General features: G+C 43.2%; 1 protein-coding gene across 1 annotated transcript in view; it reads right to left on the bottom strand.

Annotated features, from left to right (window-relative positions):
- Nucleotides 1-15,140: 15,140 nt before the first annotated feature.
- nt5dc1 (5'-nucleotidase domain containing 1) overlaps nt 15,141-16,840 on the bottom strand; it is a 706,882-nt gene continuing 705,182 nt past the window's right edge. Inside the window, exon 12 of the mRNA XM_068025581.1 lies at nt 15,141-16,525. Coding sequence (XP_067881682.1) covers nt 16,404-16,525 — 122 coding nt within the window. The 3' untranslated portion in view covers nt 15,141-16,403. The remainder of the gene's footprint in view (nt 16,526-16,840) is intronic.

The raw sequence follows: 16,840 nt of genomic DNA, 5'->3' as shown, positions 1-16,840 counted from the left end.
CTGGAACATTTATTCATTTAGAAATGACTAATCTTACTGATCTCCCAGACTAAAGCTGTAATCAGCAGAATTAAAATAACTTATTTCTCAAGTACCTTCAAAAGCAATAGTGTTTCCTCAGTCTAGGCTGCTCACTATTAAATTGCACCAGATTCAAATGGCAGTTAAAGAAGACACAAACATGAATAGTCATCACCTACAAAACCAATCTGAAGTAATGCTATATCATAAACTAATTGAAAACTCTTACATCAGAACAATTTCTGACATTTGTAGTATCACATTTCCTTTTTTTCCCCAGTCAAATACACTCTCACCCATTCCAGATGAGTTCAGATCAAGCTAATAGCAGTTCTGATTATTTCAGACAGAGAGTAATTTCTGCCATGTTGCCTTTATCATCCATGGTTACATTTATTTGAAATAAATTGCATTTTAGATGAGTATGTATTGAATGGGTTTAATTGCTGTTAAATACAGGTGAAATGATTCGCAAAAAGGGATGTAATCTCTCAATTTTGAGATTCAAATAGTAAGGAAAACTTTAGTTTCATTTGGTTTGATTATATAAAAGTTTGTTTAACTATGTGTATTGTAGTCTTTACTTCAATCTAGAAGCAGTAAGTTGTCACTTAATGTCCAGATGCCCTGTACAAAATTCAGGAGTTAAATAATATGGCCAATATTCTGTTTTGAGTTTTTTGATCCAGCATTTATTAAGTAAATAACATATAAATACAGGCATATGAACTCCCATAAACCAATGGAACTACAAAATAAAGGTTTAGGTGCCAGTTGGCTCAGTTGATAGTCTTATTTCTAGTCGATTTTGCATCCAAGGCCTTGCTTGGTTAAAGGAGGAATTTGAGTCCTGTATGAAAACTCCTGTATCAACTTGGCTCATTTGGTAGCTATTTTTCTCTGAGTCAGAAGCTTGTGGGTTCAATCTCCACTCCAGCACTTTAGCACATAATCCAGGTTGGCATGGAGGGTAGTACTGAGGAAGTCCTCCACTGCTACAGTGGTGCCATCCTTTGGAGAAGATGGTGCAAGGTTGTCCAGTTCCTGTCCGAAATTGGTCAATAATGCACCCAACTCATCCTTTGCTGCTACTCCTTCTGCATCATTTCTCTTTAACTGGTTACAGTCTTTGAAAGTCTGCATCAAAGCTGTATTTCCCTGACACCCAGCAGTGGTAAGGCAATGAAGGGTGGTTTACTGGCCTCCAAAAAGCCCTGCATGGATAATGAGGACTCTGGGAGGAAGTTGCACCGGGCCAGTGGCAGTTTCACAATGGCAGGTGTTTGAACTGCTTCACCACAAGCCTGCCAAAAGGAGAATCCAGGTCATGAATTGATACCAAACATTTGCACAGCACACTCAACTTTTGCCTTTGTATTTCCTTGCATTATTGTTAGATGATAGTTGCTGTGTTCCCTCCTTAGTTTTGACAGGTAGATGTGACATCCACTCATCTTTACAACTGTAGCTCTTAATGTAATTAGGAAGTCCACTTGAAATCAATAAAAAATGAAATCATTCAAATTGCATATTTTCAATATTGACTCTAACAACTGAAGGAATACTGCTCCTTTCAAGAATTTTTGGCAGATTTGGATTTTTCCACACTGTATGATTCACCTGTGAATGTAACATAAACCTAAAGAAACTCTGTACATAAAAAGAGCCCAATTAGTTTTATATGTTATTTTTAAACGATTTTAAGTGGGTATCATACTACCAATTGAATACTGTGGGTTTGAAATGTTTTCCCAGATTTGACTGTGAAAATAATGGTGGGGCAAATGGTATTTGCCATCATTTATACATAAATGGTACAGCAACCTCAGGCGAGGGGCAGATAGATTGTTAAATGTGGATAAATAAAAGTTTTTGTCTGAATTATGCCGCTCCACTATTAGCCTTGTGAAAATGGCATTCACTGACTGCATTACCATTTCTTTATTAATTCATGGGATTGGCATCACTAGCAATGGCAGCATTTATTGTCCAACTCTATAAAACTGAGTGGTTTGCTGGGCCATTTCAGAAGGTGGTTAAGAATGAACCACGTTGCTGTGGGTCTGGAGTCACATCGAGGCCAGACTGGATAAGGACGACAGATTTTCTTCCATAAAAGACATTAGTGAATCAAATGGATTTCAAAAACAATCCCAGGATTTCATGGTTACCATTACTGATAGTAGCATTTTATTTGAGATTTATTTAATTAACTGTATTTAAATTCCCCAACTGGCGTGGTGGGATTTACACTATGGGGCTGAATTTTATGAGTCCCCCTAAGACGGGTTTGGAGGCGGGGGGAGAGGGGCCCATAGAATTGCAATGGGGGGCTGGGATTGAGGGCCCGTTGATTCCCTGCCACAATGCAATTTTGCCAGGAGCGGGATAGGCCGAAGACTGCCTTCCCGCCCAGAGGCCAATTGAGGCTCTAAAGAGGAATATTAATGCCACTTAAGGGTCTCTTCCTGCCACCACCAGGATTTAACCAGTGGTGGGGGAAAGACCTCTGCAATACGGGGAGGTCATCCAGTAAAATAAGGTGACCTCCCTGCAGGCTTGGAGGAGCCCTCCTCCGTGGGCAAAGAACAAACAAAGAACAAAGAACAGTACAGCACAGGAACAGGCCATTCGGCCCTCCACGCCTGCCTAAATTAAAACCTTCTGCACTTCCGGGGACCGTATCCCTCTATTCCCTTCCTATTCATGTATTTTGTCAAGATGCCTCTTAAACGTCACTATCGTACCTGCTTCCACCACCTCCCCTGGCAGCAAGTTCCAGGCACTCACCACCCTCTGTGTAAAGAACTTGCCTCGCACATCCCCTCTAAACTTTGCCCCTCTCACCTTAAACCTATGTCCCTTAGTAACTGACTCTTCCACCCTGGGAAAAAGCTTCTGACTATCCACTCTGTCCATGCCGCTCAAACTTTTGTAAACCTCTATCATGTCGCCCCTCCACCTCCGTCGTTCCAGGCAATTTGTGGTTAACAGAGGAACCCCGCTGGGAAAACCTGCAACTCCATGAACCCCACCTCACTCAGCACTAAATGCCGACCCCCCCCCCCCACCCCACCCTCCCCAACAACCCCGGACGGGGTCAGACCCTGCTTCACTTACCTTGGGTCCAGCTTCCAGTGCTGGTCCTGGGTCCAAGGCCTGGTGCAGTACCGGTTGTGACCACAACTCTTGGTGGTGATGCCAATACTGCTGAGCTGCTGGCCCTGTGATTGGCTGGCAGTTCTTGGAGGTGTGATCCCCTTTTTTAAAGGTATTTAAAAGTAATTGACCCGATGCCATAAAATCACACTGGGAGATCCCAGCTGGCTGAGGTGGGATTCGCCCGTCTTTTTTGGCCTGGCGCTGGGAGCCCCGCCTTGGGCACAAAATTCAGCCAATGGGCTGGATTTTACAGGCCCTCTAGGGATGGACCGGCAGACTGGGAAGGTGGGGGTGGACGGCCTGTCGCCTTCCTGCTGCCATGGCATTTTACCAGCGGCAGAGAAGATGCAGAACAGCCCTCCTGCCCAGAGGCCAATTGTCACGTAAGTTGCCAGTTAAGGGCATCTTCCCACAGCCACTGCTGACATTTTACCAGCAGCGGGTTGGCCCTCCCCCACATGGGGAGACTGCTGGATGAACCCTGGCAACCTCCCTGCGGACTGAGTGGGGTGTGGTCCCTTCTAAGTGCGCACTTTGTGTCCCACGGTGAGGCCCTCTGGTGGCAATGGCCACTCCTGAAGCAACACCCCCCTACCCCTCATGACAACACCCTCTGTCCCGCCTCACCAACCATCCCCTCACCCTTGCTGGGGCCTGCCTGACGCACCTTGTTGCGAGGGTGGTGCCCATCACTGCATCTTCTCAGCTGCTTGCAGACCCAGCAGTGGCCACCACTCTTGGTGGTGCTGCTGAGACTGAAGAGCGGTCGGTCCTCCCATTGACTGGCAGCTCTTGGTGGCAGGCTGTCATCCCTGAAAAGGGAGGGGATCCCTGCCAGCAATTAATTTGCTGCCGATGGGGCCCAAATCTGGCCGGGTTTCCCAGAAATGGCTGAGGCGGGGTTACTCCCAGCTTTCGGGCCCATTGTTGGGGCCCCCGCCACCCGGACAAAATTCAGCCCACGCATCCAGATCATTAGTCCAGGCTCTGGATCACTAGTCTGTTAGTATACAATTATGCTACCATTACCCCACACACGTTGACAGGCAATAAATGTGGTGACGTTGCCATATTTGCACAGTGGATACAAATTCAATTCACCACAAAAGGCAAGTCAAGTTATTTCAAGTCAAGTAGCTTTTTACATTGCGATAAATGTTAATTGCTGGTAATCTCTCTGGTACCGAAACTAACCATAATAAGTGTGGAGTTTCATTCCTTCAGGTTTTAATTATTGGAGATTTTGAAAATTTAGTTGAATATTTGTCTCATTTTTTTTCTTTGCTATCTTTTTTCTCTCCCAATTCAATCTTTCCTTTTTTAATTTATCATTCTGTGCCTGATTTGAGATTGAATTCACCCACTCTAATTTACACTCCCTTTTCAATTCTTGCACTATTAATTTCATAATCCTTCTGTCTGATTGGTTAAAGAGTTGCACAGTTGCTTCCCCTGTTTACTTCGGTCTCAGATGCCCAGTTTCTCCCCTATGACATTACCAGCTCACACTTTCAGAAACTTGTCATGCAAAAAAATAACAACCTGAACATGCGAGGGCAAGTTTAACTAACAGCTCACCCCATGAAAATGCCTTGCTATTGCAAAATCTGGGCCATTTTTAACAGTTATAGAGAAGACTGGTTGTATTTGTTAACTATAAAAAGATGAAAATTAATAATTATCTTCATGAATTATCATCATTTTATTGAATAAAAACCTCAAAGTCCTCACTGGTAGTTCTAAGATTGGCTGAGTTTGAAAAACTCTAGAAGTATATTGAAATAAAGTTTATAAAGCCTCGTATTTATTCACAGTTGTGATGCAGTGCACAGAATCACAGAGAACTGGAAAGTACAAATCATTCAATTGAAGCTGTCTAACCATGTAAAGAGTTGTGAATGTCCTCTGAAACTCAGGACTGACTCCAGTTTTTAATTGAGATCTGAGTAACTGTTCTTTTGCATTTTTGAAACTAGATTCTTCCCATCACAAATTCACAAACAGGTAAGAACAGTTCTTGCAAAGCTAACGATTCATCACTTAGGACCAGGTTTATTACTTTTGATTGCAACATTCCCTGGCCTGAAGGATAACAGCATCAAGCAACAGGTACTTTATTAGGGGATTGTGTTTGGGCAGACAATTATCTGCTTATACAAAATTAAATAGTAACAGATTCCTGATGAAAACCAGACAGTGGACCTCTTATAATCTGGCGCAAGACAGTTTGCGTAGCCACAGGCGAAACTTAAAAGTCTTTGATGAGATAGAGGCAATCCACCCCATCATTCATTTGTGGTCACTTTTCAAATTGTGACTGTAGGGCATTTTGGAATGGCTTGTTGGCAGTAGAATAATTTAATGATAGACTGTAATGAGTAATGGGTCTTCTTTGAGACCTTTTTGTTTTTAAATGACTTGTATTTGTTTTATATTTTAAGAGTGGACTGATTGCAGGAATCTCTGATTGGAACTATGGGGTAACACAACTTACAAAGATTATGGAGAGAAATTACAGGGAATAAATTAAATGCTGGGTCATTTGTTATTATGTAACATCTATTAATAATCAGTTTTCATTGAAGCTTTCCACAGACCTGCTCCAGTTTTGCAGTTTCTTATTTTCTATGCAGTGTATAAGGTTATATTGGCAGTTCAAAGCAATGTTTTTGAGAAGGGAATAGATTTTATGATTTAGCATATGCAGTACTGAGCTTCATATGATGCAACCCTATGATGGGTTTTTGGCTTTTATGCGAAACATTTTCTTGGGTTCAGTACCACCAGCCACTCCAATAAACAGAACTTGTATTTCCTATGATCCAGAGCATGCCCTAACCTGACCAATATCTGGATTACGACACAGAACCCTGACTCTATACACAGCTACTGGATCTTTTCACATGATGACACTTGATTCTCCTCTCTTTGACAGGTGAACTGATATACACTGAGACTCCTCACCCAGCTGAAGCCATGTGATCTCCTGAGAGCGGTAAAACATTGATTATGACCCCAACCACTAGAGGTGAAAAAATAGAAAATTCCTCTCCAACCCACTGAGGAAATCGAAACTGTTCCCGGACATTAGATTGGCCTTGATTACACGATACGAGATAATCTCTCCCTTAACCTGAAATAGATCCAGCTGTTGTGTCAAGTAATATGGTGTTAGCCATGGCTTAGCTCTTACCTCTGAGCCATAAGGTTCTGGCTTCAAGTCCCACTCCAAGGTTTGAATACAAAAATCAAGGCTGAGAGTCCAGTGCAGTACTGAGAGAGTGCTACTCTGTTGAAGGTGCTGTCTTTTGGGTGAGACATTAAACCGAGGCCCCATTTGCCTACTCGGGTGGATGTAAAAGATCCCATGGCACTATTTTGAAGAAGAGCAGGGGAGTTACATCTTACAGTGCTGACTTCGTTTGCACTGGAGTGCTGACTTGGGGCTGCATTAGAGGCTAAAGTGGGAGTTTTGTGACTGGGGGTAATTAGGGGTTAGTTTTATCTGAAGTCTACTCTTTCTTTTACTTAGCAAATTAACTTAACAGTTGTTGTTTGGGTCGAAGAAGGTGAGTTTTAGACCAGCTTTAAACAGAGTTCACTCAGGCTCTGCTTGCAGCTGCACCTTTGCAATTAAATAACTGGCTGAAATCAGTTTTCAGGGGCTAGAGTCAGACAGTATAAAAGTGGGCCATCTTACAGTGCTGACTTCATTTGCACTGGAGTGCTGACTTGGGGGCTGCATTAAAGTGTTAAAGTGGGAGTTTTGTGACTGAGGGAGTTTGGTGAGGAGGGAGCGAGGAGCTCCTTTCATTTCCTACCTGTTCTCAAAGAGTGTGAGTGGAGCCGAGAGTTTCCAAAGAGCACAGCTGACTGGTGAGTAAGTCCTGGTGGGTATTTTTCAAACTGGATTGAATTGTAAGTCATTGTTTTAGCAAGACTTCGTTGATTTTTTTTTATGACAACAGTCTTCTAAAGTTTTAAATTTAAAGGGTTTAGTAATGGCAGGAGAGCTTAAAGCATGGTTTGCTCCTCTTGCTCCATGTGGGAATCCGGGAACATTTCCAGTCCCCGGGACCAGCATATGTGCAGGAAGTGTGTCCAGCTGCAGCTCCTGGAAGCTCGGGTTTCAGAGCTGGAACGGCGGCTGGAAACACTGTGGAGCATCCGCGAGTCTGAGAGCATCGTAGATAGCACATTTAGAGAGGTGGTCTCACCGCAGCTGAAGGGACTTGAGGAAGGAAGGGAATGAGTGACCACCAGGCAGTCCAAGAAAAACAGGCAGGTAGTTCAGGAGTCCCTTGGGGTCCCACTTGCAAATCGGTATTCCATTTTGGAGGCTGATGAGGCTGGTTCCTCCAGGGAGTGCGGTTAGAGCCAAGCTTCTGGCACCGCAAGCAGCCTGTCTGCACAGGAAGGGGGAAAGAGAGGAAGAGCAATAGTAATAGGGGATTCTATAGTCAGGCGAACAGATAGGCACTACTGTGGCCGTCAACGTGACTCCAGGATGGTGTGTTGCCTCCCTGGTGCCAGGGTCCGGTATGTCACTGACATCCTGAAGGGGGAGGGTGATAAGACAGAGGTCATGATACATGTTGGTACCAATGACATAGGCAGAAAGAGGGATGAAGTCTTGCATCAAGAATTCAGGGAGTTAGGCAGTAGATTAAAAAGCAGGCCCTCTCAGGTTGTAATCTCTGGATTACTCCCAGTGCCACGTGCTAGCGAGTATAGAAATAGGAGAATATCACAGACGAATGCGTGACTTAAGAGTTGGTGCAGGAGGGAGGGTTTTAGATTCCTGGACCACTGGGATCATTTCTGGGGAAGGTGGGACCCGTACAAGCGGGACGGTCGACATCTGAACCAGAGGGGGACCAACATCCTTGCTGGTGGGTTTGCTAGTGCTGTTGGGAGGAGTTTAAACTAATTTGGCAGGGGGAGGGGACGCAGACTCCAAGCAGAATAGGGACACAGCTAAACACAGGAAAGCAAACAAGTCAGAGGGAATACAGCAGACGTAAGTTTCAAGCGAGTAAGACCAGGATGGATGGCCTCTACTTTAATGCCAGGAGTATTACAGGTAAAACGGATGAGTTAAGGGCAAGGATTGAAACGTAGAATTATGATATAGTAGCCATCACGGAGACATGGTTGAGGGAGGGGCAGGATTGGCAGCTCAATATCCTGGGATATAGAATCTTCAGGTGAGACAGAGGAGGGGGTAAAAGAGGAGAGGGCATTACAATGTTAGTTAAGCAGTCAGTCGCTGCAGTAAGGAGAGATGATATCTTGGAGGGGGCATCAAATGAAGCTTTATGGGTAGAGTTTAGGAATAAAAAAGGGACAGCCACATTGCTAGGTGTTTATTATAGACACCCAGATAGTCAGCAGGAAATTGAGGAGCAAATATGTGCACAATTCGCAGAGGTATGTAAAAATAATAATAGGGTAATTATATTAGGTGATTTCACTTTCCCAACATTAATTGGGATAGTCATCGTGTTAAGGGCTTAGATGGAGTGGAGTTCTTAAAATGTATACAGGAGAACTTTTTAGCTCAATATGTAGAGGATCCAACAAGGGAGGGTGCAGTGCTGGACCTAATTCTGGGGAATGCAGCCGGACAGGTGGTTGATGTGTTGGTGGGGGTGCATTTTGGTGATAGTGACCACAACATGGTACAATTTAAGCTTGTTATGGAGAAAGAAATAGACAAGTTGCAAAAAAAGGTTTTGGATTGGGGGAGAGCGAATTTTAGTAAAATAAGGCAGGATCTGGCCAAGGTAGACTGGAAAGAGTTACTTGTTGGGAAAACAACAGAAGAGCAGTGGGGGGCATTCAAAAAGGAAATGGGGAGGGTACAGGCCCAACATGTTCCCTCTAGGGTAATAGGTAGGAGCAACAAGCCCAGAGAACCATGGATGACCAGAAAAGTTCAGGGTATGATGAGAAGGAAAAGAGAGGCTTTTAGCAAATACAAGGAGAGCAAATCAACAGAAGCATTAGTGGAGTACAGAAAGTGTAGGATGGAGCTTAAGAAAGCAATTAGGAGAGCAAAGAGGGGATATGAGAAAGCTCTGGCTGGTAAAAGTAGGGAAAATCCCAAGATATTCTGTAAGTATATCAATGGGAAGAGGATAACCAGGGAAAGGGTAGGACCCATTACGGACCAAGGGGGAAATCTGTGGGTGGAGTCAGAGGACATTGGTAGGGTGTTGAACAAATACATTACATCTGTCTTCACCCAAGAGAATGAGGATGTAGATATGGAACTGAGAGAGAGAGACTGTGAGCTTCTTGAGCAAATTGTCATAGGGAGTGACAAGGTATTGGCGGTTTTGGCAGGCATAAAAGTGGACAGATCTCCAGGTCTGGACAATTTGTGTCCCAGGATGCTGTGGGAGGCGAGAGTGGAGATTGCAGGGGCTCTGACCCAAATTTTTAATTCCTCTCTGGCCATGGGGGAGGTGCCAGAGGACTGGAGAACAGCAAATGTGGTCCCACTATTTAAGAAAGGTTGTAGAGATGAGCCAGGGAACTACAGACCAGTGAGTCTCATGTCAGTGGTAGGGAAACTATTGGAGAAAATTCTGAAGGAGAGAATCTATCTCCACTTGGAGAGGCAAAATTTGATTAGGAATAGTTAGCATGGCTTTGTCAGAGGGAGGTCATGCCTAACAAATTTGATTGAATTTTTTGAGCATGTGAACAGGTGTATAGATGAGGGTAGTGCAGTTGATGTAGTTTACATAGATTTCAGCAAAGCCTTTGACAAGGTCACACATGGGAGACTTATCAAGAAAGCAAATGCACATGGGATACAGGGTAACTTGATAAGGTGGATTCAAAATTGGCTTAGCTGTAGGAGACAGAGAGTGATGACAGATGGCTGTTTTAGTGACTGGAAGCCAGTGTCCAGTGGCGTACCACAGGGATCTGTGCTGGGTCCCGTTTTGTTTGTCATTTATATAAACGACATAGATGACTGTGTGGGGGGTAGGATCAGTAAGTTCGCGGATGACACAAAGATTGGCCGAGTGGTTAACAGTGAGGTTGAGTGTCTTGGGTTACAGGAAGATATAGACGGGATGGTCAAATGGGCAGAAAAGTGACGGATGGAATTTAACGCTGAAAAGTGTGAGGTGATACACTTTGGAAGGAGTAATGTGACACGGAAGTATTCAATGAATGGCCTGACACTGAGAAGTTCCGAGGAACAAAGGGACCTTGGTGTGTTTGTCCATAGATCTCTGAAGGCAGAAGGGCAAGTTAATAGGGTGGTGAAAAAGGCATATGGGACACTTGCCTTTATCAATCGAGGCATAGATTACAAAAGCAGGGAGGTCATGTTGGAGTTGTATAGAACTTTGGTAAGGCCACAGTTGGAGTACTGTGTGCAATTCTGGTCGCCACATTATAGGAAAGATGTGTTAGCACTGGAGGGGTGAAGAGGCTATTCACCAGGATGTTGCCTGGGATGGAACATTTAAGCTATGAAGAGAGGTTGGATAGGCTTGGGTTGTTTTCACTGGAGCAGAGAAGACTGAGGGGTGACCTGATCGAGGTGTACAAGATTATGAGGGGTATGGACAGGGTGGATAGGGAGCAGGTGTTCCCTTTAGTTGAAGGGACAGTTATGAGGGGACACAAGTTGAAGGTGAGAGGCAGGAGGTTTAAGGGGGATTTGAGAAAGAACCTTTTTACCCAGAGGGTGGTGATGGTCTGGAATGCCCTGCCTGGGAGGATGGTAGAGGCAGGTTGCCTCACATCCTTTAAAAAGTACCTGGATGAGCACTAGGCACATCATAACATTCAAGGCTATGGGCCAAGTGCTGGCAAATGGGATTAGGTAGGCAGGTCAGGTGTCTTTAACGCATCAGTGCAGACTCGATGGGCCGAAGGGTCTCTTCTGCACTGTATTATTCTGTGAGTTATCCCCAATGTCCTGGCGAATAGTTATCCATCAATCAACATCACAAAACTGTTTATCTGGTCATTATTGCATTGCTGTTTGTGGGTGTTTGCTGTGTGCAAACTGGCTGCCACATTTCCTACGTTACAACAGTGACTACACTTCAAAAGTACTTAATTGGCTGTAAAGTGCTTTGCGACGTCTGGTGGTCGTGAAAGGTGCTATATAAATGCACCTCTTTCTTTTTTACTTTTGGTCTTCACTGTACGAACTGGCAACATGCTCCACAGATCCACTCTTCTCTGGAAAAAGAAGAATTTTCAAACATCCAACCTAGTTCTGCACTTACATAACTTGTAAGTATGATGCTGATTCTCCCTAAGCTATTTAGTTGAAATGATTGATCTACCGAAACACAATTTAGTCCCTTCATTATTTCACAAAAAGTTGATCAAATCACCCATAGATCTATGCTTCTTTGAAGTACAGAGACTCAGCTCATTGAGCCTATCCATGAATGAATCGTGTGGCCCTCCTCTGCCATTTTTTCAAAGCCTCAAAATCCCCACCATATGAAGAGACCATGACTGCCAGAGTATTGCAACTGAGGCCCAACCAAGGTTTTGTGCAAGGACTAGACATAAGCTGGGTGGTAAACCACAGATGGTTCCTTACTGAAGAGTTAAAGTGAAGGGGTAAGGATTTACCTGGTTCATTGGCATCTATTTTTCAGGATAGCTAAACCTAGTGTTCCTACAAATGTGATGGTTAATAAACTCCGTAATTTCCTCCAGTCCCACAACACTATCAGATATCTGTGCTCATCTAATTCTGGCCTCTTGAGCATCCCCGATTTTAATTGCTTCCCCATTGCTGGCCGTGCCTTCAGTTGCCTAGGCCCCAAGCTCTGGCATTCTGTCCTAAACCTCTCCTGCTCTCTTTCCTCCTTAAAGATGCTCCTGAAAACCCACCAAGCTTTTGGCCACAAAGAAGAAAAGCTGGAAATACTCAGCAGGTCTGGCAGCATCTGTGGAGAGAGAAGCAGAGTTAACGTTTCAGGTCAGTGACCCTTCTTCAGAACTCAAGCTTTTGGCCATCTGCCCTAATATCGCCTTATGTGACTTGGTGTCAAATTTTGCTTATAGCTATCCTGTGATGTGCCTTGGGACCTTTTATTACATTAAAGGTGCTATATAAATACAAGTTGTTGTTAGAAAAGCATCAATTTTCCTATTAATTTCAGTAACATTCTTGCCTTTTGCTTGAATTGATTTTCTCCTCTTTACCCCATCACATAATGCTGTCATCTTTAGATGGCGGTAAGATAATCTGCTGCAAGCACTCTTCCTCTGTCATCCACAAGCAAGAGCATTAGATGATAGAGGGGATTCACTTAGTGATTTTCCTCTTCCTATTCCTCATAAGAGTTTCACCTTGCCTCTGTTTAGTTCTCCCTTACCAACTAGGAAAACATGGATTAATATTGTATCCGACAATCCTTTGGCACTGAATATTAGACACTTAATAAAGTAATTTTCTCTATTTTGATCTACTTTAATATGGACTGTATCCTCAGGGCAATTTCCTATACTCAATTATTTCCAGATGCTTCATCAATGACCTTCTTTCATCAGGTCAGAAGTGGGGATGAATGCACATATTATTCCATTTGCAATTCCTCGCAATGTGGAAAGACCTGAACATCATACAGGCTTCAGCTGTTAAGTGGCAAGCAACACTCGCATCGCACAAGTGCTAGGCAATGACTATCTCCAACAAGAGAATAACACTCAAGAAGCTTGCCACCATCCAGGCCAAAGCAGCCTGCTTGATTGGCACCCCATCCACAAACATTCACTCCCTCCAAAACCAACGCACAGTGGCAGCAGTGTGTACCATCTACAAGATGCATTGCAGCAACTTACCAAGGCTCCTTAGACAGCACCTTCCAAACCCACGACCTCTACCAACTAGAAGGTCAGGGGCAGCAAATGCAAGGGAACACCACCACCTGCAAGTTCCCCTCCGAGCCACACACCGTCCTGACTTGGAACTATATTGTCGTTCCTTCACTGTCGCTGGGTCAAAATCCTGGAACTCCCTTCCTAACAGCATTGTAGTGTATCTACCCCACATGGACTGCAGCGGTTCAAGAAGGCAGCTCAAGGGCAATTAGGGATAGGCAATAAATGCTGGCGTGCCAGCACATCCCATGAATGAATTTTAAAAAAAGTCCAACCACCTCGCCTTGATGTTCAACGGGAATACTATCACTCAACCCTCCACCATCAACATCCTGAGGTTTACCATTGACCAGAAACTCAACTGGACCAGCAAAACAAATGCCATGGCTACTAGAGCAGGTCAGAGGCTGGGTAATATGTGGCAAGTAATTCACTTCCCAACTGCCTAAAGCCTGCATGGCAAAAGCCATCAGCTTGATGGCGTACACTCCAGTTTCTCAGATGGGTGCAGGTGAAAAATCACTGAAGAAGCTCCACACAATCCAGAACAAAGCAGTCTGTTTGATTGATCACAAACAGTCCGCTTGATTGGCAGCCAATTCATTGCCTTAAACAGCCACTCCCTCCGCCATCAGCACATCGTGGCGAGAGTATGAACTACCTCTAGGATGCACTGCAGCAACTTGCCAAGTCTTCTTAGACAGTACATCCCAAACCTGTGAGCTCCACCACCTGGAAGGACAATAGCAGCAGGCACACAGAAACACCATCACTTCCGGGTTCCCCTCCAAATCACACTCCATCCAGACTTGGACATATCACTGGGTGAAAATACTGGAACTCTCTACCTAACAGTACTTTGGATGTACCTTCACCACACAAACTGCAGTGATTTAAGAAGGTGGCTCACCACCTCCTTCTCAAGGGCTACTAGGGATGGGCAATAAATGCTGACTTTTCCACAGATTCCCACATCCTGAGTCATTTTGTTTTTAAATTATGTTTGATTGAAGTGTATAGCTTTATTGGGTTGTGGTACAATACAGGATACACTTTGTGATATAGTTTGTGTTGTCCATCTTGATAGGATTAATCTATGATAAACCTGAGCAGTTTCATGGTCATGGGCTTAGATTGCATGGGGCTTGGAGGTAAGTTGGGGTGCATGCTCCCTTTGTCACTATGAAGTCCTGAGCTAGGTTCATTGCTTCGTCAGATTTCCTTCAAGCGTGCAGTGGTGGTGGAGGGAGATTGTGTGGAATGCATCTACACAAACTGGGGATCCACACTTCCTGAAGCTTTCCCAAGTCCAGTTGCAGCCTGTGTATCACTTGCACAGATTGGTAAAATGTCCTACATCCACTGGTTTCTACTGTGTAAATTCTGGAGAAATCCTAGATGCACACTTCTGGAAGAATTGAGGTGCACAGTTTATGATTGAACAATAAATTCAGAAACAAGCTGAAACCTTACACAAGGATCCACCTGGATGATGTTTCTCTTCAGGGAAACCTTCCTCTGTCCAGAGTTGAGGAATCAGTATTTCTCACGAGCAGAGAAGAAGGAAATGGGACGGTGGTCCATTGTGTCAAGTTTCTGGCTTTCTCATGGCCCATAACTGGGCCTCCACCTAGCATTAGGTGGAGGCCCAGTGTTCTATATAAATAAGGTAGGATCTCACCTCATTTTTTTGATGACTACAAATGTTTGTTGCTCCAGTGGAAGGACCCTGAAGATAACTGTCAAGTTTCCTATTTTTGGACCACTGCAGGATACGGGTACATGCAGAAGGGAAAGCAAGCAAGTACAAAAATGTTTGGTGCACCCTCTTCACCCCAACCCAGAATAATCCAAAGGTTCCAATAGTGATGGACAAAAGAGCATCGTAGGCCTCTCAAACTGAGTTCCTGTTTTCTGCTTGATTTAACTGATGGACTGTACATTGTTTTCTGAAGGTCAGGATTGAAACAAAATAGACCTGGGCTTTGGAACTGTAAAACTACACATTAAAGTAGAGCCAAAAAGATTTCTCCTAAAGTATTGAGTTATGAACACTTTTTTTTTTAGCTTTTTATTTTAATGTACAAAACCAAAAATGAAGCTGATGTTTACATATTGTTGATTGACTCACAGCCCATATCACTTCAACAAAGTACATTGGAATCAGGTTCGGATCTAACAATACGTTGTTGAACATGTCCAGACTTATGCAGTTACTGAGAACTGAAGCAGAGTACAATAGGTGCATTCAATAACCATAGAGGTCAACATTTTTCTACAAATACTAAAATTTCAATTTAATCAACTGTCAGATCTATTCACTAAATATTGAAAAATACTTCTATCAATGTCAAAAATCAACAGTTGCAAACTTGTTTTTTACGTTGAACAAGACAATTGCTTTGTGTTGACTTTGTTTCCTTTTAATACTACTGTCCCTTTCCCATGCCTATAAGCTTGAAGATGCCATGACATAACTGATAACATATTTTCCCCAGTAGTCATGCTGGGGAAATTCAACAATTAACACTCAATTTTTTGTTTGCTGCTTTTAAACAGTTTTGCCATCTACAGGATAGAGTCAGCAAAATAATTTTCCCCGTCCCCAACATGTTTAATGCGAGATGTTTATTTTGCATTGTTGTTGTATCTCTCCAAAATATACAACAGTGTAGCAGGTTTCTAAATGGACAATCCAGTCACCAATCATATGGCAAAACAGTTGATGCCACTTAATGGGTCATGGGATAATATGGTTCATAGGGCATCATTTCTTAGACATTAGTTTGGTTTCAATGTATTTAAATACAAGTAGACTGTAGAACTTTGCTTGTTCACTTTATGAAAAGCACATGGAAAACATTTAAAAATGTTTTAATAAACATACAACATGATCAAATAAATCACATCAAAACACATCATTGCATTACTTGGGTGTGACTTTATTGTGACCAAAATGATGCACAGTTCTTTTGACTTTTCTCCTTTTTGAAACGAAAAATAATGTTTTGTCAAACATCCTTCATTAATACAGGACCACTGTAATAAATGGAATGACGTTACTTCCATCAGTGTCACAATCAACAGGCCTGAACTATATTTAGACTGATTACTGCTACCCTTACAACCAAGAACACTGAAAGAGGAATTTAAAAAAAATAAAGATATAATAGCTTTTCAAAAATAAAACCATCAGTATAGCTGATTCTAAATGCACTGAAACAGTACAGAAACTTCTCTTACGGAGGTAACGCACAGTAGCCACACTAGAGACAAAACATGTGTTGCTTTGCAGAGGATCTTGCTTTTCTTCACAGGCTGAGGTAACAGCTCTTGCATGCTTATTCTTGTGTTATTGGTGCACTGGGTCTTGGAACAAGGGCTGCGGGAGGCCTTGGATAATAACCTGTGAACCTTGGCTTATCTGGACAAAACCTGGGGAATTTGTGGTCAAGTGACAAGTCTGCAAAGAAAAAAAAGATTAATGAGGGCTAATTTGACAAGCTTTCTTCTGTATAATCAGTTTTTTGTGGATATAGATGGCATGTGAGAAGAACAGCAACAGAGCATATATCTAAAATTCCAACCAACACATCCCTATTTCCTACTAATTTGCTGAAACCAAATGTAGCTACAACAGCACCATGATGCTGCAGCTACTTTACCAAGACATCGACAGCATATAAAAGCAAAATACTGCAGATGCTGGAAATTGGAAATAAAAACAGAAAGCGCTGGAAATATTCAGCAGGTCTGGCAGCAACTGTGGAGAGAGATG

The sequence above is a fragment of the Heterodontus francisci genome, chromosome 3, assembly GCF_036365525.1.
Source record: "Heterodontus francisci isolate sHetFra1 chromosome 3, sHetFra1.hap1, whole genome shotgun sequence".
In the NCBI taxonomy this organism is placed as follows: domain Eukaryota; kingdom Metazoa; phylum Chordata; class Chondrichthyes; order Heterodontiformes; family Heterodontidae; genus Heterodontus; species Heterodontus francisci.
This window is presented reverse-complemented; position numbering and strand designations above follow the sequence as displayed.